This window comes from Dipodomys merriami, unplaced genomic scaffold (assembly GCF_024711535.1).
Source record: "Dipodomys merriami isolate MVZ:Mamm:240054 unplaced genomic scaffold, mDipMer1.0.p SCAF_3, whole genome shotgun sequence".
NCBI lineage: Eukaryota > Metazoa > Chordata > Mammalia > Rodentia > Heteromyidae > Dipodomys > Dipodomys merriami.
The window spans coordinates 13,747,435-13,765,086 of NW_027204492.1; the positions used below are offsets into that span (position 1 = coordinate 13,747,435).

A 17,652-nucleotide genomic window follows, 5' to 3' on the forward strand; every position below is an offset into this window, starting at 1 on the left:
CAATGTAGTTTATTTCAATACTAGTTTTTGTTGGTTTTTTGGTTGGTCATGGGGCTTGAACTCTGGGCCTGGCCACTGCCCCTCAGTTCTTCAGCTCAGGGCAAGCACTCTACCACTTGAGCCAAGCACTTCTGGTTTTCTGGTGGTTAATTGAAGATGAGTCTCACGGACTTTCCTGCCCAGGCTGGCTTTGATCCTCAGATCTCAGCCTCCTGAGTAGCTAGGATTACAGGCCTGAGTCACCGGTGCCTGGCAATTTTTAATTTCTTAATGATGTATCATTAGTGTTCAACAATACTGAATTTAGAGAGCATGTTAGAGGACTCACCATTGGAACTGTACAACTTGTTTCAATGATAGGAGATTCTAAAAGCAAAAAGCTGCAGCATGCATGGGAAAAGTTTTTTTCCCCTTGCCTCCCCCTCCACTTCCCTCTCTTCCCCCTCCCCTATCAAGTTCTTACTCTTCACGAGATCTCTGTGAGGCATTAAAATGGTACATAAGTTGTGTAGTATGTGAACATATGTATTTCTGGGGATAAGTTTCCTAACTTCCATCAACTTCCAAAAGGCTCAGAGAGGCTAAGAAATAGTACCCAATAGAACCCATCTCTTTTTGTCTATATTTTCAATGATTAAAGCCATTGCCATAGGAAATTCAATTTTGCACATACAGGCGTCAATTTTAATGGAAATGGGGTATAAAATAGCCAAGGAATACATATGGGGGAAAAAATCTAGTGTTATATCAACTCTGAGTTTAGGATCATGTTGTGGTTTAGAATGGGGAAAGAGGGACAAAGTCCTCAGAGATTTGGGATAAAGCAATACCATGAAGTTAAAATGCAACTTAATTCAAGCCCAACTTGCAGGTTCTGCAGATTATCAACTTTTTTTATTTTTGAATATCACAAACTTCAATCAGAATACTTTTAAAAATATTCTTTTGCATGCATTTAACAAATCTGACAAAAGGGCAAGTATCCAGTTTACTTGCATTTTACCTATGAAGATTTAAATGAAGAGCTGGTTAAGATATATTTAAAATCTATAGGAACACATATAGGTAACAATGAAAAAAATGTTCAACGCAATAATGCATTCTGCACCCTACCACTATGCACATGTTCATTTAGTACTACTAATGACCCTGAAGCACAGGCAAATGGAGATGGAGGGTTCTCCCTAAAAGCAAGTGTAAGGGATTAAACATCGTCATCGTCATCCTCCTCCTCATCTTCGTCCTCATCATCACTACTGAGAACGAAGCTGCTGCCTGTGGAGAGAGGCCCATCTTCCTTCACATTCGCTACAGTCCCTTTTTCATCAGAATCCTCGAACAGCTTTTCATTGTAACCCTCCTCCTCATCAAATGACTTCTCGTTGGAATTGTTGTCCTCAAACAACTTCTCATCATCGTCTTCATCTTCCTTTAGATCTGCATCTTCTTCCTTTTCATCTGAGTCTTCAAACAACTTTTCATCTGCATTATCTTCCTCCTCTTTCTCATCAGATTCTTCACCCTCTTTTTCCTCTGCATCTTCTTCCTCTTCTTTCTCGTCAGACTCATCATCAAAAACCTTCTCATACATACCTTCTTCTTCCTCCTTTTCTTCTGAGTCTTCATCCAGTTCTCTCTCAGAGCCTTCCTCATCTAACACCCTCTCAGAACCTTCATCAAATTCAGACTTGTCAGTGTCATTTTCTTCTAACTCTTTGTCGAGGTTGTCAGCAAACTCTCTGTCAGAGCCATCCACATCAGAATCTTTATCTAGCCCATTTTCTTCTATTTCTTTTTCCGAGCATTCTTCAGACTGCTTTTCAGAGCAATCTTCTTCAGATTCTCTCTCTGAGTCTTCCTCTTCTGATTCTTTGCTAGGGCTGTCCTGTTCTTCAGATTCCTTGTCAGGGTCATTGTCTTCACAAGCTTGTGGAAGGCCATTCTCTTCGCAATCGCTTTTTACTATCTTCTTAGACTCTTTTTCTGAGCCATTCTCTTTCACCTCCTTTTTAGAACTACCCTCTTCAAGCCCTTTTTCAGGACAACCTGTTTCACATTCTGTCTTGGGGCAGCTTCCTTCAGACTCTTTGGTAGGGCAACCTTCTTGCCCCTCTTTCTCAGGCCCTTCTTCGTTAACATTCTTCCCTGAAGCAGCTTCTTCAAATTCTTCTACATCTTCTATCTTCTCAAACTTCTTCTCATCAATAGGTTCTTCAAATGTCATTCCAGTTGGAGCCTCTTGAACATTCACATCAGATGCGCCTGGGTGCTCTGAAAAATGCCTTACTCTAGAAGGCCCTGCCTGTTCTGGAACACAGAGAGAATTTGAACGCTGAAGGCCTCTGTTTGTCTCTGGAGTATTGAGGAATTCTTCCCATCCTTTCAGCCTCTCCTCCCTTTCTCTTGAGGTCTCTTCTACCTGTGGTTAAGTACAAACTGCCATTAAAATGAGTTATAAGCAAAAACAAGTTTCAACTTCTTTGAGCATTTCTAATACTGATTCAGGTTCTCTGATTTGGTAAAGCAACTGTTCTTAGGAAATTCAAGTCATTCCCTTTTCTTCAGTCTTCACTTGTCAAAATTTACACCTTAACTGACCTTAAAGAAGAGCATTTAAATAACTACAAACACTACAGTATTGGAGAATAGAGAGAGGAAGAAAAACACTTTGGTTTAATATGTTCATTTCCTATTACTGTTTTGAGCAAGCCTGAAAATCTCAGACTTAAAAAAAAAAAAGACTATAGCCAGGCACTGGTGGCTCAAACCTGTAATCCTAGCTATTCACGAAGCTGAGCACTGAGTTTTGTACTTCAAAGCCAGGCCAGGTAGGAAAGTCTGTGAGATTCTTATTTCCAATAAACTTCCAGAAAGCTGAAAGTAGAGTACAGTTTCAAATGGTAAAGTGCTAACCTTGACCAAAAAAAAGCTCAGGGATAGTGCCTAGGTCCTGAGTTCAAGCACAGGATTAGCATACACACATGTATACACATGTGCACGTGCATGCACACACACAGACCAAAACTTTTTCCTCTATCCTCAGAATGCACATTCTTATTTGAGGAAATATTGTTATACAAAGCCATTAAACCAAAGCCCCCACTTCAATGCAAAGAACTTATAGATCAATCCTTTTAATGAAACAATTCTGTATGCCTAACAGTTGAAGATTTACCTGATAATCAGTAGTCCCATCCCATGCTTGGGCAGTGATTTGACGGCCACCAAACCACCTTCCATCAAGGGTTTGAATACAATAATCAGCTTCCTCAGGTTCCCTAAAGGACACAGAGGCTACGCCATCTGGGTGCCTCTAAGAAAGAACAAGGAATGACAAGTAAGATTGAAACAAAACAAATTTGATAAAGTACCATTCTGATTCTTTTAGCTAACACTTCACAAATTCTTTCCTAGCCAGTAACATGCAAAAAGTTGCTGCTTTAGCTTCATCGTAACTAGCAAGAACAGTGCTCTGTCCCCAAGTTTCAGCTGTAAAGTGGGTAGAATAGTACCTACCTACACGGACGTATTGTGAACTAACAAAATGAGATAACACATAAAGTAGTTTATAGCACATCAGCAATCAATGGTGACTTTTAATTATCATGTGTCAACTTTGGAAGTAAATGAAAGACAAAAGAGGGGAAATGTGTCAGAGAATATTTTTCCTGATTGTACCAAATACAGAGGGGGCAGACAGGAAAACTGTAAAGTCTCATGTATTTTTCTTATACTTTCTTTCAATTCATCACATACTCTTTAAAAAGTGATCATAAAGAGAAATAAGACAGACGAATGAACTTTATCAACACCTTGGCTTGTAAACCATGTATATCTTATGACAGGGGACATATAACTACCAGCCGAGAGCAGACCTACTACATAAAAACAGTAATCTGAAGTCAAGGGCCGTTCTGATGTTCAATTATCATGTAATAAGCTATAAGAATGATTTCTTTCAGATTCTTTTGTGCAGGCCATGAACTTACATCAAAGAGAAGGAGCTTTTTAATTTGCCCAAACTTTGAACATTCAACTCGCAGATCTTCTCTGATCTCATTTAACACCAGTGGATCATCCTGCAAAAACAAACCTGTGTAAGATGGATTTGGCTCTGTCTGTGAGTCTGCTTAAAGATGTTTACACTCTGCAAAGCTAAAAAAAATCAAAATTAAGCGAAGTTAGACTACTACAATCACTGTCACTAGTACAGGTCTGCCCGCTTTTAAGACAGAGGAAAGGGAAAATCATGGCAGAGAGCAAGTGCCCACAGTGGCAAAGGAAAAAGAAGGTAATTGGGAACTGGAAATCCCAAATTAACAGCAGCTGTAAGTAGAAGTCCTAGAGTACAATTCCTCAATCACACCTTGCATAATAGTACTGGTGACAGCCCTTTGTTCTGTGTTTCACACAGATTCCTAGTTACCAAAATGTAATAAGGAGATAGCCTTTTCACTGACTAAATGGTCGAAGTTTGTCTTTTTGTACTTCTAAGATTCTATTTTAATTCACAAGATAAACTTGATAATGATTCTCTTTCTAATCTTCTGCCACACTACCACAGAACCACACACTACAAAGAAAAATAGCATGCATTAAACACAACAACTATTGTGCATGTATGCTGGTGCATTTATGCTGGTGCTTTCTTATGAGTGTGAGTGTATTAAGAAATTCAAAGCCTGGTACTGGTGGTTCATGCCCGCAATCCTGGCCACCCAGAAGGCTGAGATCTCAGGATCAGGATTCAAAGCCAGCCCAGGAAGGAAAGCCAATGAGCCTCTCATCTCCAATTAGCCACCCAAAAAGCTAGAAGTGAAGGTGTAGAATAACAGCACTGAGCTGAAAAGCCATGTAACAGCATGATGCCCTAAGTTCAAGCCCCAGTGCCAGCACATACACACACAAATATCCTCCTTTTTAGATACGAAAGGTTCACATAGGTTATCAATGCTTACTGTCTTGGTGCCAGTCCTGGGGCTTGAACGCAAGAGTCTGGGCATTGTCCTGAAGCATCTTTGGCTCAAGGCTAGCACCCTACCACTTGAGCCAAAAAGCTAGAGTGGCGCTGTGGCCACTCTATTGGAGACTCACAGACTTTTCTGACTGGGCTGGCTTTGAATTGCAATCCTCGGCTCTCAGCCTCCTGAAAAGCTAGGAATACAATGTGAGCCACTGGTACCCGGCTATGATTAGTATTCTTAATGCCATTCTTCTTTTAAATTTTTTTCTAAGCTTCAGAATCAGAAAGACTCAGAAAAATCTCTATTACCAAGTCTAATTTTCACTACGAACAAATATAAATGATGATATTCTGTGAATTTCTACTGAAGTCAATTTATACATTCCAGGAAACATTTAAGTGTATCTTTCTTACATTTTTTCCTTTTTCTTACCAATGATACACGAATTACAATGAACTACCAAAAAGTGGCTTCCCTCTCCTAATGTTCTCCCAAAAGCAAAGATAAACAACTAGTGCACTGTTATTGAATTCAGATTTAGGATCCAAAACATGAAATCATAATCTTCTGCACAAATCTAAAACTGTATCTAGCAGACTATATTATTTTCCTACCAATTTTGAAAAAGGCATTGTTTCATGCAAAATTGTCAGACCTGTGAATAATGGAAATGGAGCATAAAGGCCTTTTGGTAATTAGGTGATGCTGCCTGGTTAAGTCTGATAGGTTTGTGTGTTTTCAGAAAGCTGCAACCTTGTTTGCCTGACTTTTATATACTCCACGATATACAGCACAGAATTGTTTTTTTTGTCGGTCGTGGGGCTTGAACTCTGGGCCTGGGCGTTGTCCCTCAGCTCTTCAACTCAAGGCGAGCGCTCTACCACTTGAGCTACAGTGCCACTTCCGTACAGCACAGAATTGTATACACAACAATCTCAATAAAAACTTTTTCAGAGCTTGAGAAACTGTTCTTTTCGTGCAGGGTTTGAACTCATGAACTTTGAGCTTGCTGGGTAAGCTGTTTTTAACATCTCCCTTTTATTCACCAAGAAAAAAACACAGGGTTTTTATCAAAAACAAAACAAAAAAAATACAGGTAAGCACATAGCAAAATTTGAATCCGAGTGTGTTCTCTGCAAGGTGGGGGGAATCATCAACTTCATTTATATGTGAACATCTCAGTGACCTTCCTACATGACATCAATTCTTAGCCTGTCTTCTCGAACCTCTGTCTTTACTTTTAGCAGCTTGAAAAGCTAACATATCACTACTGCTTAATGCTTAAAAGATAACACTCCCTCCTTTAGGAAGAATCTAACCTAGCAAGCTGCAAATGGAAATTTTCTGATGATGAGACCTTGTATAAAACCGGCCAGAGTCTAAAATCAGCCTCCTGCACTGAAAGCTTCTGCAGTCAACTCTCCAAATTCTATTTCCAGAAGAGATAAACCTGGGTCTCATGCCTTTCCAATCTAAACTTAAAATGGCTAAGCTGGGTACAGGAAATATGGCTACTCTCCAAATTGAGGTGTGCTCAAAGTGTGACATGCATAATCCCATTGCTCATTAATATTTTGGTATTCATTACATGTTTAAGTTAATATTTGAGATATACTGGTTTAAACAAAATGCCTCATTAAAGTTAATTTCAGTAGTTTTATTTCTTTTAATAGAAGCTACAGAAAAAACTGAAGTAGCATGTGGCTCAGATTGTATTTCTATTGGACACTTGTGATAGGCACAAAGAGAAATTTCCCTTTGAGTGTGAGTTCTGATTCTTCATTTCTTGGTATTCAAATTTACCAAGCAATGCATTTTTTAAATAACAGAAGAATTAAATACATTAAGAACATCAGCTTTTAATGTTTACTCTGATATCAGCTTATACCTACAATCTCAAGCACTCAGGATGCTGAGGCAGTAGTATCCTAAGTTCAAGGGCAGCCTGGGCTATATGAGACCCTGACTCAAAACAACAACAAAAAGTAGAGCTATATAACGCCTATACCACCACTGACCAAATACTTTCTGTGATAATGCAACTTTATATTTGCGCTATCCAAAAGAGTACAAACCTATATGTGTCTAGTACAAGTGAGTAACTGAAGCATATTTATGTTTAATTAACTTAAATTTAAATAACCATTGAATAATAGTACAGGTCTTTACTGATACACTTTGAGGCCCAGGTCCACAAAGAGAGTCAATGAAAATCAAGACTTGTCATTCCTCTTCCTGACAGGCCATCATTAAGCTAGGACCACTTGAGGCCAGGCAGGTAAGCAAACAAGGGCAGTAAGCACCAACACAGACTTCTTTTCTTGTGAAATCTGAAGCCCACCACTACCAATACCGTGCCCTACCACCCTGTGAGTCAAAGCAGCTGAGGAAACCTGGCTACTTTTACAAAGATGCTAAAGATGAAAATGTTTTATCCTTTGGGTGAATAAGGACTCTGGCTTGGAAGTTAACAGGAATCCCACCTAATCACTTTCAGTTATTCTTTTTTTTTTTTTTTTTGCCAGTCTTGGAGCTTGAACTCAGGGCCTGGGCACTGTCCCTGAGTTGCTGCTGCTGCTTCTTTTTATTGGTCAGTCATGGGCTTGAACTCTGGGCCTGGGCACTGTTCCTCAGCTCTTCAGCTCAAGGTGAGTGCTCTACCACTTGAGCCACAGTGCTACTTCCGGTTTTCTAGTGGTTTATTGGAGAGAAAAGTCTCACGGAGTTTCTTGCCTGGGCTGGTTTTGAACTGTGATCCTCAGATCTCAGCCTCCTGAGTAGCTAGGATTACAGGCGTGAGCCACTGGCACCCAGCAAAAGGCAGTAATGCATCAGGAGGTAAGGGAAGGGCCTTTTGAGCCAGTGTGATTTTATTCAAGTCCTTGCCTCTAGTTCACACCACCCCCTTCTGATTTTTTGGCTCTTTGTTTTTTCCCAGTCATGGGACCTGGGTGCTGTCCCTGAGCTCTTCAGCTCAAGGCTAGCACTCTACCACTTGAACCACTTCTGGCTTTTTCTGCTTATGTGGTGGTGAGGAATCTAACCCAGGGCTTCATGCATGCAAGGCAAGCGCTCTACCACTGAGCCACCTTCCCAGCCCCTTGAGCTTCTTTTTTCTCAAGGCTGGCACTCTACCACTTGAGCCACAGCGCCACTTCCAGCTTTTTCTGTTTTATGTGATACCGAGGATTTGAACCCAGGGCTTCACACGTTAGGCAAGCAGTCTACCACTAAGGCACATTCCCAGCCCTCAGTTATTCTTCATATAAATAATACCCACTAGGATTGAAGATACAGTAGAGCAGTATCATGCTTAGCATTCTCAAGACGCTGTTAGATCCTAGCAGTATAAAAATATTGTAGACATATTTATATATATACATATATTATATATACATATACACATATGTATATATACATATATGGAAGGAGCTACAGTTTGCCAGGCAATTGTAGGTACTGGGAATACAGCATTAAGTAAACAACACAAAGTCCTGGTGCTCATGGAACTCACATACCAGCAACGAGGTAAAACTGTTTCAAGTAATAATAAATGCTATTAAGGAAACAAAACAGAATAACTGGATAGTAAACTTTATACGAAATCAAGAAAAGGTTGTTTTTATTTTTTTATTTTATTATTATTTATTTATTTTTGCTGGTTGTGTGGCTTGAACTCTGGGCCTGGGCACTGTCCCTCAGCTCTTCAGCTCAAGGCTAGCACTCTACCACTTGAGCCACAGCACCACTTCTGGCTTTTTCTGCTGATGTGGTGCTGAGGAATCAAACCCAGGGCCTCATGCATGTGAGGAAAGCACAATACCACGGAGCCACCTCCCCAGCCCAAGAAAGGGTTGTTTGTTAAACAAGTAAAACTTTATTAAGCATGAATCTTGTATTTTGAAAAATGCCCACTAGATAAAATTTGTAATCACCACTGTTGAATAAAATGTATCTTTTGGGAACAAATAGTATTTGTTGAGCTGGGAAAGCTAGATGTGCCTTGGTGAAAGACTGAAATGAGGAATCTCAATGAGCAAGGCAGGCAACAGAAGGAAGAAAAATGCATATACAGTGAGAGAGTGAGTGTGTGTGTGTGTGTGTGTGTGTGTGTGTGTGTGTGAGAGAGAGAGAGAGAGAGAGAGAGAGAGAGAGAGAGAGAGAGAGAGAGAGAGGAAATTCTGGAGTTGTACCTATATAAGATTTTGTGACATATCTATTTTAAAGTCCCACTTGGCAAGGACAGAATTTCAAAAATCAACTGCAGCTAGGTGCCAGTGGCTCATGCCTACTTGGGAAGATGAGAAGAGGATGTGGCTCAAGGCCAGCTTAAGCAGAAAAGCTCATGAGACCCCCTTCTCAATTCATAGCTGAGACCAGCAGCATGTGTCTATAATCCTAGCCAGGCCAGCCCAGGCAGAGAAGTCCATGAGAGTCTGTTTCCATGATATGAAGCTGGAAACAGGGCAACTGTGCACCTGTGATCCCAGTGACAACAGGAAATCTAAAAGCAGGCAGATTGTGGCTCAGACCAGAAGCAAAACCCTATCCTAAAAATATACAGTGAAAAGCAGGGCTGGAAGCATGGCTCAGTGGATTGAGTCAGCCTAGCAAGCTTGGGGCCCTGAGTTAAAACTGAGATCCTACCAATCTCTGTCTTCCTAACAGCTGACATTGCAGGCATGAGCCACCTTACCCAGCCCTGTACTTCTATTTTCATTTCTTTCTACTGGAGTAACTATCATTAGCAGAAAAACAATTCTTTCTCTATGATAACATGTAAAGTATGAGAAAAAATGTTCATAGTGGAAAATTCGAGTTTTACAAATGTTCCAATCCCAACCAATGTCCATTCTTGTCCTTTTGGATTTGGTTTGTAAACAGTGACAATATGAGAGCATCAATTTGGTCCCCTTAGAAAGCGTCCCTACACGGGCCATGTGAATAGTATCATAACCTGCTCCTAACAGCCACTGAAGAGTTTTGTTAACAATGAAGTTCTGAAAAATGCCATCCATGGTTTAATATCAAGGGCAGAATCTCATTAAACTAAGGTTTCAAATAGTCAAACTTTTGTAGGAAAATAAAATTTTCATTTGCAACTATGAAACCATCAAAACTAGTCTGTATTTGTTGAATTGCTCTCAAAATTTGTAAGTTGTTCCCATCAGTCTTAGCACTGTGATATTTAAGTATTTCTCATATCAAGTTGCTGTTGTCTGAGGCCACAGTATGAGTATTAAACAGATCTACCTCCGATACAATTAAAAAAGAACATTGGGACTGGGTGCTGGTGACTCACACCTGTAATCTGAGCTACTCGGGAGGCTGAGATGTGAGCGTCAAAGCCAGCCCAGGTAGTAAAATCCATGAGACTCTTATCTCCAATTAACCAACAAAAGGCCAATGGAGCTATGGATCAAGTAATAGTGTGCTAACCTTAACAAAAATGCTAAGGGACATCACCTAGGTTTTGAGTTCATGCCGTAGTACCAGCATATACACATACACATACACAAAGAACACTGAGCTTAAACAAAGGGGAATTAAAAAAAATTACATTGATTCTTGGCTCCATTTTCTATAGACATATAAAATATGATATGGTAAAGATGGGCCAAAGTGCGCTTTGAGCACCCTTGAAAGAGGCCATATTGGTATTTCTAAGTGTTAAAAGACTTTCCTACCTCAAAATCTGTAGGGTGGAACATATTTTTGATGATGACAACTCGTTCATGGCGCATCCGGGAGGGTCCAGCTCTCCTCTCAGGTCTCCAATCCAACTGCCTAATACAATAAAATAACAGAAATTGAATTTTGGTTCAGATTAGTTGGAGAGAAAGATGTTAATATAATCTCAATCGAGTATTTAATAATGATTTTATTCTAAAAAAATAATGTGCATTTTATTCACAGTTCTACTCATAGATATTTTTGAAATACAAATACTAGCAGGGGTAAAAACAAATTCAGGTTGCGTATTGATGACTTAGCTACCTGGGAGGCTGAGATCAGAGAATCATGTCTCAAAACCAGCCTGAGCAGGGAAGTCTTATCTACAATTAAAAAAATAAACACCAGCGTGGTAAGAATTTCAGTGTTGAGTGAAAAAGCTAAGGTACAACATCTGGGCCCAGAGTTCAAGCCCCAATACTAGCACACAAAAAAAAATTGACTCTTGATATAGCTGATTTCAATCCACACTGAAAACGAACTAAAGGTTCTAATATCCAAGCCTAAAGTATCTTAATTTGATGTTCAATATTTTCCAAACACATAGCTTCTCTTAGCTTAGTTAAACTCCCTGTTTGTTATATGACACTACCATGCCAAATTAGTCTGCTGATTGACTACTGAACATCCTTGATGACCTAATGAATGAAAATAATCTGTAGACTTATTTGATGGAATAAAACTAGCTGGCAATTACAAAAAAAACTGTATTTTAAGGTATTTACATGAGCAAAAATACATACTTTTGCTGCAGAGATAGCTTCTTCTTATAATCTCTGCACTTCTTCTTCTTCTTGGAAGCATCATATTCCCCTTTCAACTGAAACTTTGCCACCTCGACATGTAACTTGTAGCCTCTAATTTCATCTTCATCCAAAAGCTTCAATGCAAGTTCCACAGATTCTCTCTTTATAAAGGTAAAAGTAAATAGTATTAAAGTATAGTAAGTAAGTCTATATTGAATCAAACTTGAATATTTTTCTTTTTGTCGGTTGTGGGGCTTGAACTTTGGGCCTGGGCACTCATGGACTTTCCTGCCTGGGCTGGCTTTGAACCACAATCCTCAGATCTTAGCCTCCTGAGTAGCTAGAATTACAGGCATGAGCCACCAGCTCCTGGCTCAAGATGTTTAAGGTGAATGACAACTACATAATGTTTGGATAAAGAACTCTAGAATACAAATCAGGAAACTTGTAGGACACACCTATACCTAACCAGTTGTGTGAACTTGGACAAGTTACTCCAAGTTCTGAGCCCTAATTTATATTGGTAAAATTAAATAGTAATGCCTTAATCACAGAACTCCTAACAAAATGAAATGAAGTAATGCATGGAAAAGTTAGGGACTAACAGCACATAGTAGATCTTAAATAAAGTATGTTAATATATATTTTTGCCTTTTTGAGTCCCAATAATGAGACAAGATGATTTGTGTGATTTCTTAGGTGCATTCCCCTTTTAAACTCCTATAATATTCCTACTTACTGAATGACTCAAGGAATTAGGAACAGTATAGCTAGCCTTGACTTTTTACCTTCATCATAGAGTATGTGGGTCTGATAACTAGAATATAACTGTTTGATGGCTTATACACTAGATACATCACGGATTCTGGTCCTGCACAAATGAGGTAGTATCATCCCCAAACACAAAGACCTGAGGCTCAGAAGAAACACAAAAGAACAACTGAGCTGGGTGCTGGTAGCTCATGCCTGTAATCCTACCTACACAGGGGGGAGAGATCTGAGGATCCCATTTCATAGCCAGACTGAGCAGGAAAAGTCCCTATCTTCAATTAACCACCAAAAAAAAAAAAAACCCCAAACCTCCCAGAAATAGAATTGTAGCTCAAGTGGTAGAATGCTAGCCTTGAGTGAAAAAAAAATGCTCAGGGAAAGCACTCAGGTACTGAGTTCATGAGTGATAACTGGTACAAGGGAAAAAAAAGACAAATTAAAACTCTTAAGAATCACTTCATGGGGCTGGGAAGGTGGCTCAGTGGTAGAGTGCTTGCCTTGCATGCATGAGGCCCTGGGTTCGATTCCCCAGCACAACATAAGCTAAAAGAAAAAAGCTGGAAGTGGTGCTGTGGATCAAGTGGTAGAGTGCTAGCCTTGAGCTGAAGAGCTGAAGGACAGTACCCAGGCCCAGAGTTCAGGCCCCACAACCAACAACAAAAAAAAATTCAGAAACTTGAAGAACTTGTAAAACACCCAAATCTTACAGCAAACACTACAAAAGTGCCTTTCTACACAGTCATGGTTAAGTCCCATATCCATTTATTGTAAGAACCAGGCCAAATATATCACAACCAGGTTAAATCCTATCCATTATTCCAAAACCTGTCAGCTCAATCCTACCTGCTCCTGTTCCCACTAGGACACTGTACACTCAAAACACACCTGTGGTATTTGTACTGCCATTTATATATTTTTTGCTTTGTAATTATTTTCAGATTCTATGAAAAATGTATATGTCACTACCACTCCATTTTGTCTATACTTGGCAGCAATATATAATATACCCATCTAAGCTGCCAAGTGTTCCAGAAATGAAGTCTGACTTTGGCAATGAGCTTTCCCTGAGCAATTAATGGCCCCAAGACTACACAAAGCTATTCAAAATTGTTAATACCACTCGTTCTTCTCTTCTATTTAAATCAGTAAGCATGTTATTAATCCCCATATAGTGTAATTCAGAGACTGTAAAATTCCTTTTGTAAACAGGCAGTAAATATTCTAAGTTTTGGGGCCCAAGATTTATGCTGCAAGTAGTTTACCAAGAATTTTTAAAACAAAAGAAGTACCTCAGTAACTTACAGAATATTGTGTATTTTGTAAAAAAAATACTGGTAACAAACATAGTATATATAGGAGCCACCTGAAATTCCAGGGTTTTTTTTTTAATAGCTAGTTTTGAATAACTCTTGGTTTAAGGTACCATCTATAAAAGATTACAGTTCCTGGATTCAAAATGGAAATACAAGAAACTTATTTATCATATAGCTAACCTTCAAATAACAGCAAAGCCCATCTCCTTTAAGATTTCCTTGATTATCTTTGTAAAGTTTAACCTTAAATTCTTCTGTCTGAGGATCTCTCATAATGATGCCAAACTTGGACATAAGCTGTATAAATTCATCCACTGTAATGTCTGGAGGCAAACCTGTAATTTCAGAAAAAAATGTAACTTATTAATAAAAGTTGAGAGTTCCTCGCTATGCTATCAACTAGATACATACAACTTAGGATAGTACAAAGCTGATTCCTAAGTGAATGCAAAACGTTTATCTACAGACCTGAGAAAATGTTCACATTTTTTATGTATTCCAATATACAGTAAAATTATGCTATCTTCTGGACCCTGAAGGGGCAAACTGATGTAAGTTTCCTAAAGAAGGCAATAAGGATGACATGCAAAGTTGCATATAGTTCAATTTTTCTAGTTCTGTAACAAGGGAAGGGGAACAACAAAATGGTGAGACAAAGGACAAAGGGGGAACCTATGCAAAAGCAATACTCACAAGAAAATATGTTGGAAATGATCTGTACAACTTAGGGGGACGGGAGGGAGGGAAAAAGGGAGAAAAATGATGGAAGGGGTAATGAGTTAGTTACTTATGTCACTTTAACCCTTCTGTACATCACCTTGACAATAAAATTTTTAAAAGCAAATTTCTTACTAATATAAACAGCTGAATGAAAAAAAACTGGCACATCAAATAAATGGATTCCAGACAAACTGTAAACTAAAAATCACTCTGTAAAATGTCAAATATTCTTAGGCCTAAATTTATTTTAAAAGGTATACATACCAGACACATACACATTTGTATTTCTGTCTTCTTCAACGTGAAACCATCCTAAAAATCAAAGTGAGATAAATGCTTATAAGAGTCACATGCTGAAATTTTGACAATAAAGCACTTTTGTGAAACTTTCAGGAACTGTATTACCCTTAAGGAGATTAAGGTAAACTAACTGAAATTACTGCTTGGCTTTAAAATATTTGACTCTCTTGATAATTAGTTTTAGAACTCCATGTAAAATAAAAGTCTTGATTCCTTTTGACTGGCATTACTTTGACAAAAACTTCATCTTACTATAATTCCTCAAAGTATGACTACATGTTCATGTTCAAATACATTTTTAACTTTTTTTTTTGCCAGTCCTGGTGCTTGGACTCAGGGCCTGGGTAACTGTCCTTGAGCTTCTTTTGCTCAAGGCTAGCACTCTACCACTTGACCCACAGCACCACTTCCGGCTTTTTCTACTTATGTGGTACTGAGGACTTGAACCTGGGGCTTCATGCATGCTAGGCAAACATTCTACCACTAAGCCACATTCCCAGCCTAAATTTTTAACTTTTATACTCATGTTTTACCTGAGTCAGCCTTTCTTTTTTCTCCCTTCTTTTTGGGATCAGTGGGCTCAGGGGTTTTTGTTTGTGGAGATTCTTCTACAGGCTTAGTATTCGAGTCCTGGACATTTGTAGAACTAGATGCACCATCATTAGAGAAGCCATAATTAGCCTGATACGTAGCAATGAAATCTTCAGTGATCTAAACAAGAAAATCAGTAAATACACAGATAGAAATTTATTTCTGCTCATCAAAATATAAAATGTGTTACAGTACAGTATTTTAAGTGAAAATATTACAATCCCTACAGGTAATTGTCCTAATTACACTTTACCTACAATAATGCTTACTTTATATAGAAAACGGTTAGTATGAAAAAAATAGGTAAAACTAAGATCATCAGCAGAAACGTGAGATAAGTTAAAGCATATCCAACGATGTTGACAACTTAGTTTTAGTTATTTCATACATAAACTACTACTTTTCTAGAGTCTACATGACTCAGGCTAGAAATACATAAAACAATTGAGAATGAAACAGGTGTTAGAACTAGTTAAAGACCTCTCCAGTTCCCATTTTTTTGCCTTTCAAGCTTTGGGCAGGGAGGTACTATTTACAATGACATAAATGAAGTTATCTTCTTTTATCATTCAATAATAAGCACAAAGAGAAATGGCGAAAATGAGGAAATGGTAGAGGTTTCAATAAAATAGAAAAGCTAGAGGTGGAAATTCATCTCTTATCAAACTATTGCTAAAAGTACTTTAGAAGGGGGAAAGAAACCAAAAAAATCTTCAACATATAGTGAAATAGTAAATCTTAACAATTTGGAGGGATTAGAATATGTACAAATATAAAAGGGAAAAGGAAAGTTGAACTAAAGAATTTTTAAAGTAAAAAACTCACACACATAAGAGGAGTGCGGTTTTGTATTACTTGTTTGCAAGTAACTTAGCGTGCTCTTTGATACTGATGCTCCGCTTGGTAGGAGGCTTAGATTAAGAGTACTTTTACTACAAAGTTTACAGTACCAAGTTTTTAACACTAGTTATTTTACTTCCAAGCTGAAATAAAACACTTAGCAATTTCCACGTATTGCAAAGAAATGTACACAGATTTTTCCATCCTTGTGTGCAACTCCATACAGATGTCAGGGCAGGAAATTTAGCACAATAATAAAAGTACGAAGAAAGTTCAATCAATAACGATATATAAATGGGTAGACTAAAAAAGCCAACAACCCACATTTTGCACATAGGACAGACGCTTAACATCTGAACAAGTAAAGGTAGCTATCTGAAATGAACAGTTATTAAAACCTGGTGTTTTTCCTCTTTGTAATAAAAGGCAGTCATCAATGTAATAACCAAGTATGACCTTCACAAACAAAATTAATAAGGCATAAACAAGAGATTTAAGAAACTATGCTAAAGATTTACCTTCCTTTACACATCGGTACTGCAACAAACAACAAAAAGACGCGTCACCACCCACGAGGGTCTAGGACCAAGGACCTCAGCCAAGCGAATGTAAAAGGAGTTGCCCGGCAAGGCTGGCCAGGGGGCCCGCTCCGCAGTGGCGCCCAGTAAGCTCTTACCTTGGGGAACCAAGCTTTCTTGTCCAGGTCCCACTCATATGGGGTATCAGTTGGCTGCTGCCCCAAAGGATCCGTTTCCCCATTGGGATCATTCTGGGTGTCGTCCTTGGTGTCTCCGTACAATTCTTGCATTCGTAACTGCTCATCAAACTCATCGTTTTTATCCAAGTTGTTGGCGCTCATGTTTCCCACCTAACCCAGGAGCTGGGTTCACAGAAGCGAAGAGGCCAAAATAACGCAGGAGAGGAGCAGAGAAAGCGAGGTCGGCCGTGCTAGCTAGCTTGACTCCTGCCCCGCCGCCCCCCCCCCCGGCCCGCCTCCCTGCAGCGCCCCAGCAATCCCCGGGAAGTCGGGACCGCACCGCAATCGCACCGCCCCCGACTCCGCCCAACCGCCCACCCAGCGCACGCGCTTACACGCATGCGCGCGCGCCATTGCCTAGAAGTCGGCCGCGCAACCGCCCACCTGGTTGGCTTTGCCGGGCCTCGGTACCGCCGCTCTGTCCGGGGCTCACCGGGAGCACGCGCGCGCGCGGCTACCGTCGGTACAACCGCCACAAAACAAATCTTGCACGACCTTAGACCTCACGGCAACGTGAGGGATTTGAATATGAAGCTCAGGCTGACGCAGTCGCTATTTTCGGCGCGTAGCGACGTCTAGGTTACGTCGACACGCCCACTGTGGCGTCAAAAGGCGCCGACGGAGACAGTGTTAGAGGCGGGGCGCCAGGGGGCGCACTGCCGCCGCGTGTCCACACTCACCCAAGTCCGCCTGGGGGCGGGGCAAGGCCCACGGCGACCCACACCACCTAGGGACCTTGTGCTCGGCGGGATTCCAGGCGGGTCGGGCTGGATTTAGCCTCAGCTGTAGTTCGAATGAGAGCGTGGGAACCTTCCCATGCAGCAGGCGTAGGGCGGGTGTTGCGGCGGCCGCCATCTTGACGAAGTGGGTGGGGCGGACTGGACAAGTTTCTCCAGCTCCGGAAAAACGAGGCGCCT

General features: G+C 40.0%; 1 protein-coding gene across 2 annotated transcripts; it reads right to left on the reverse strand.

Annotated features, from left to right (window-relative positions):
- Nucleotides 1–699: 699 nt before the first annotated feature.
- On the reverse strand, nucleotides 700–17,354 carry Htatsf1 (HIV-1 Tat specific factor 1). 2 transcript variants are annotated; one of them, XM_070039655.1, is made up of 10 exons: nucleotides 17,120–17,354; nucleotides 16,655–16,858; nucleotides 15,081–15,258; nucleotides 14,512–14,559; nucleotides 13,708–13,862; nucleotides 11,441–11,604; nucleotides 10,652–10,751; nucleotides 3,990–4,079; nucleotides 3,176–3,313; nucleotides 700–2,419 (listed from the first exon to the last, which is right to left on the reverse strand). In XM_070039655.1, exons 2-10 carry the CDS (start codon nucleotides 16,835–16,837, stop codon nucleotides 1,205–1,207), a joined length of 2,271 nt encoding a protein of 756 aa, XP_069895756.1. In that variant the 5' UTR covers nucleotides 16,838–16,858; nucleotides 17,120–17,354; the 3' UTR covers nucleotides 700–1,204. The 2 variants fall into 2 exon arrangements, with proteins under 2 accessions (XP_069895756.1, XP_069895757.1); XM_070039656.1 differs by lacking the exon at nucleotides 17,120–17,354 and having other exon boundaries at nucleotides 16,655–16,952.
- Between the last annotated feature and the right edge of the window lie 298 nt (nucleotides 17,355–17,652).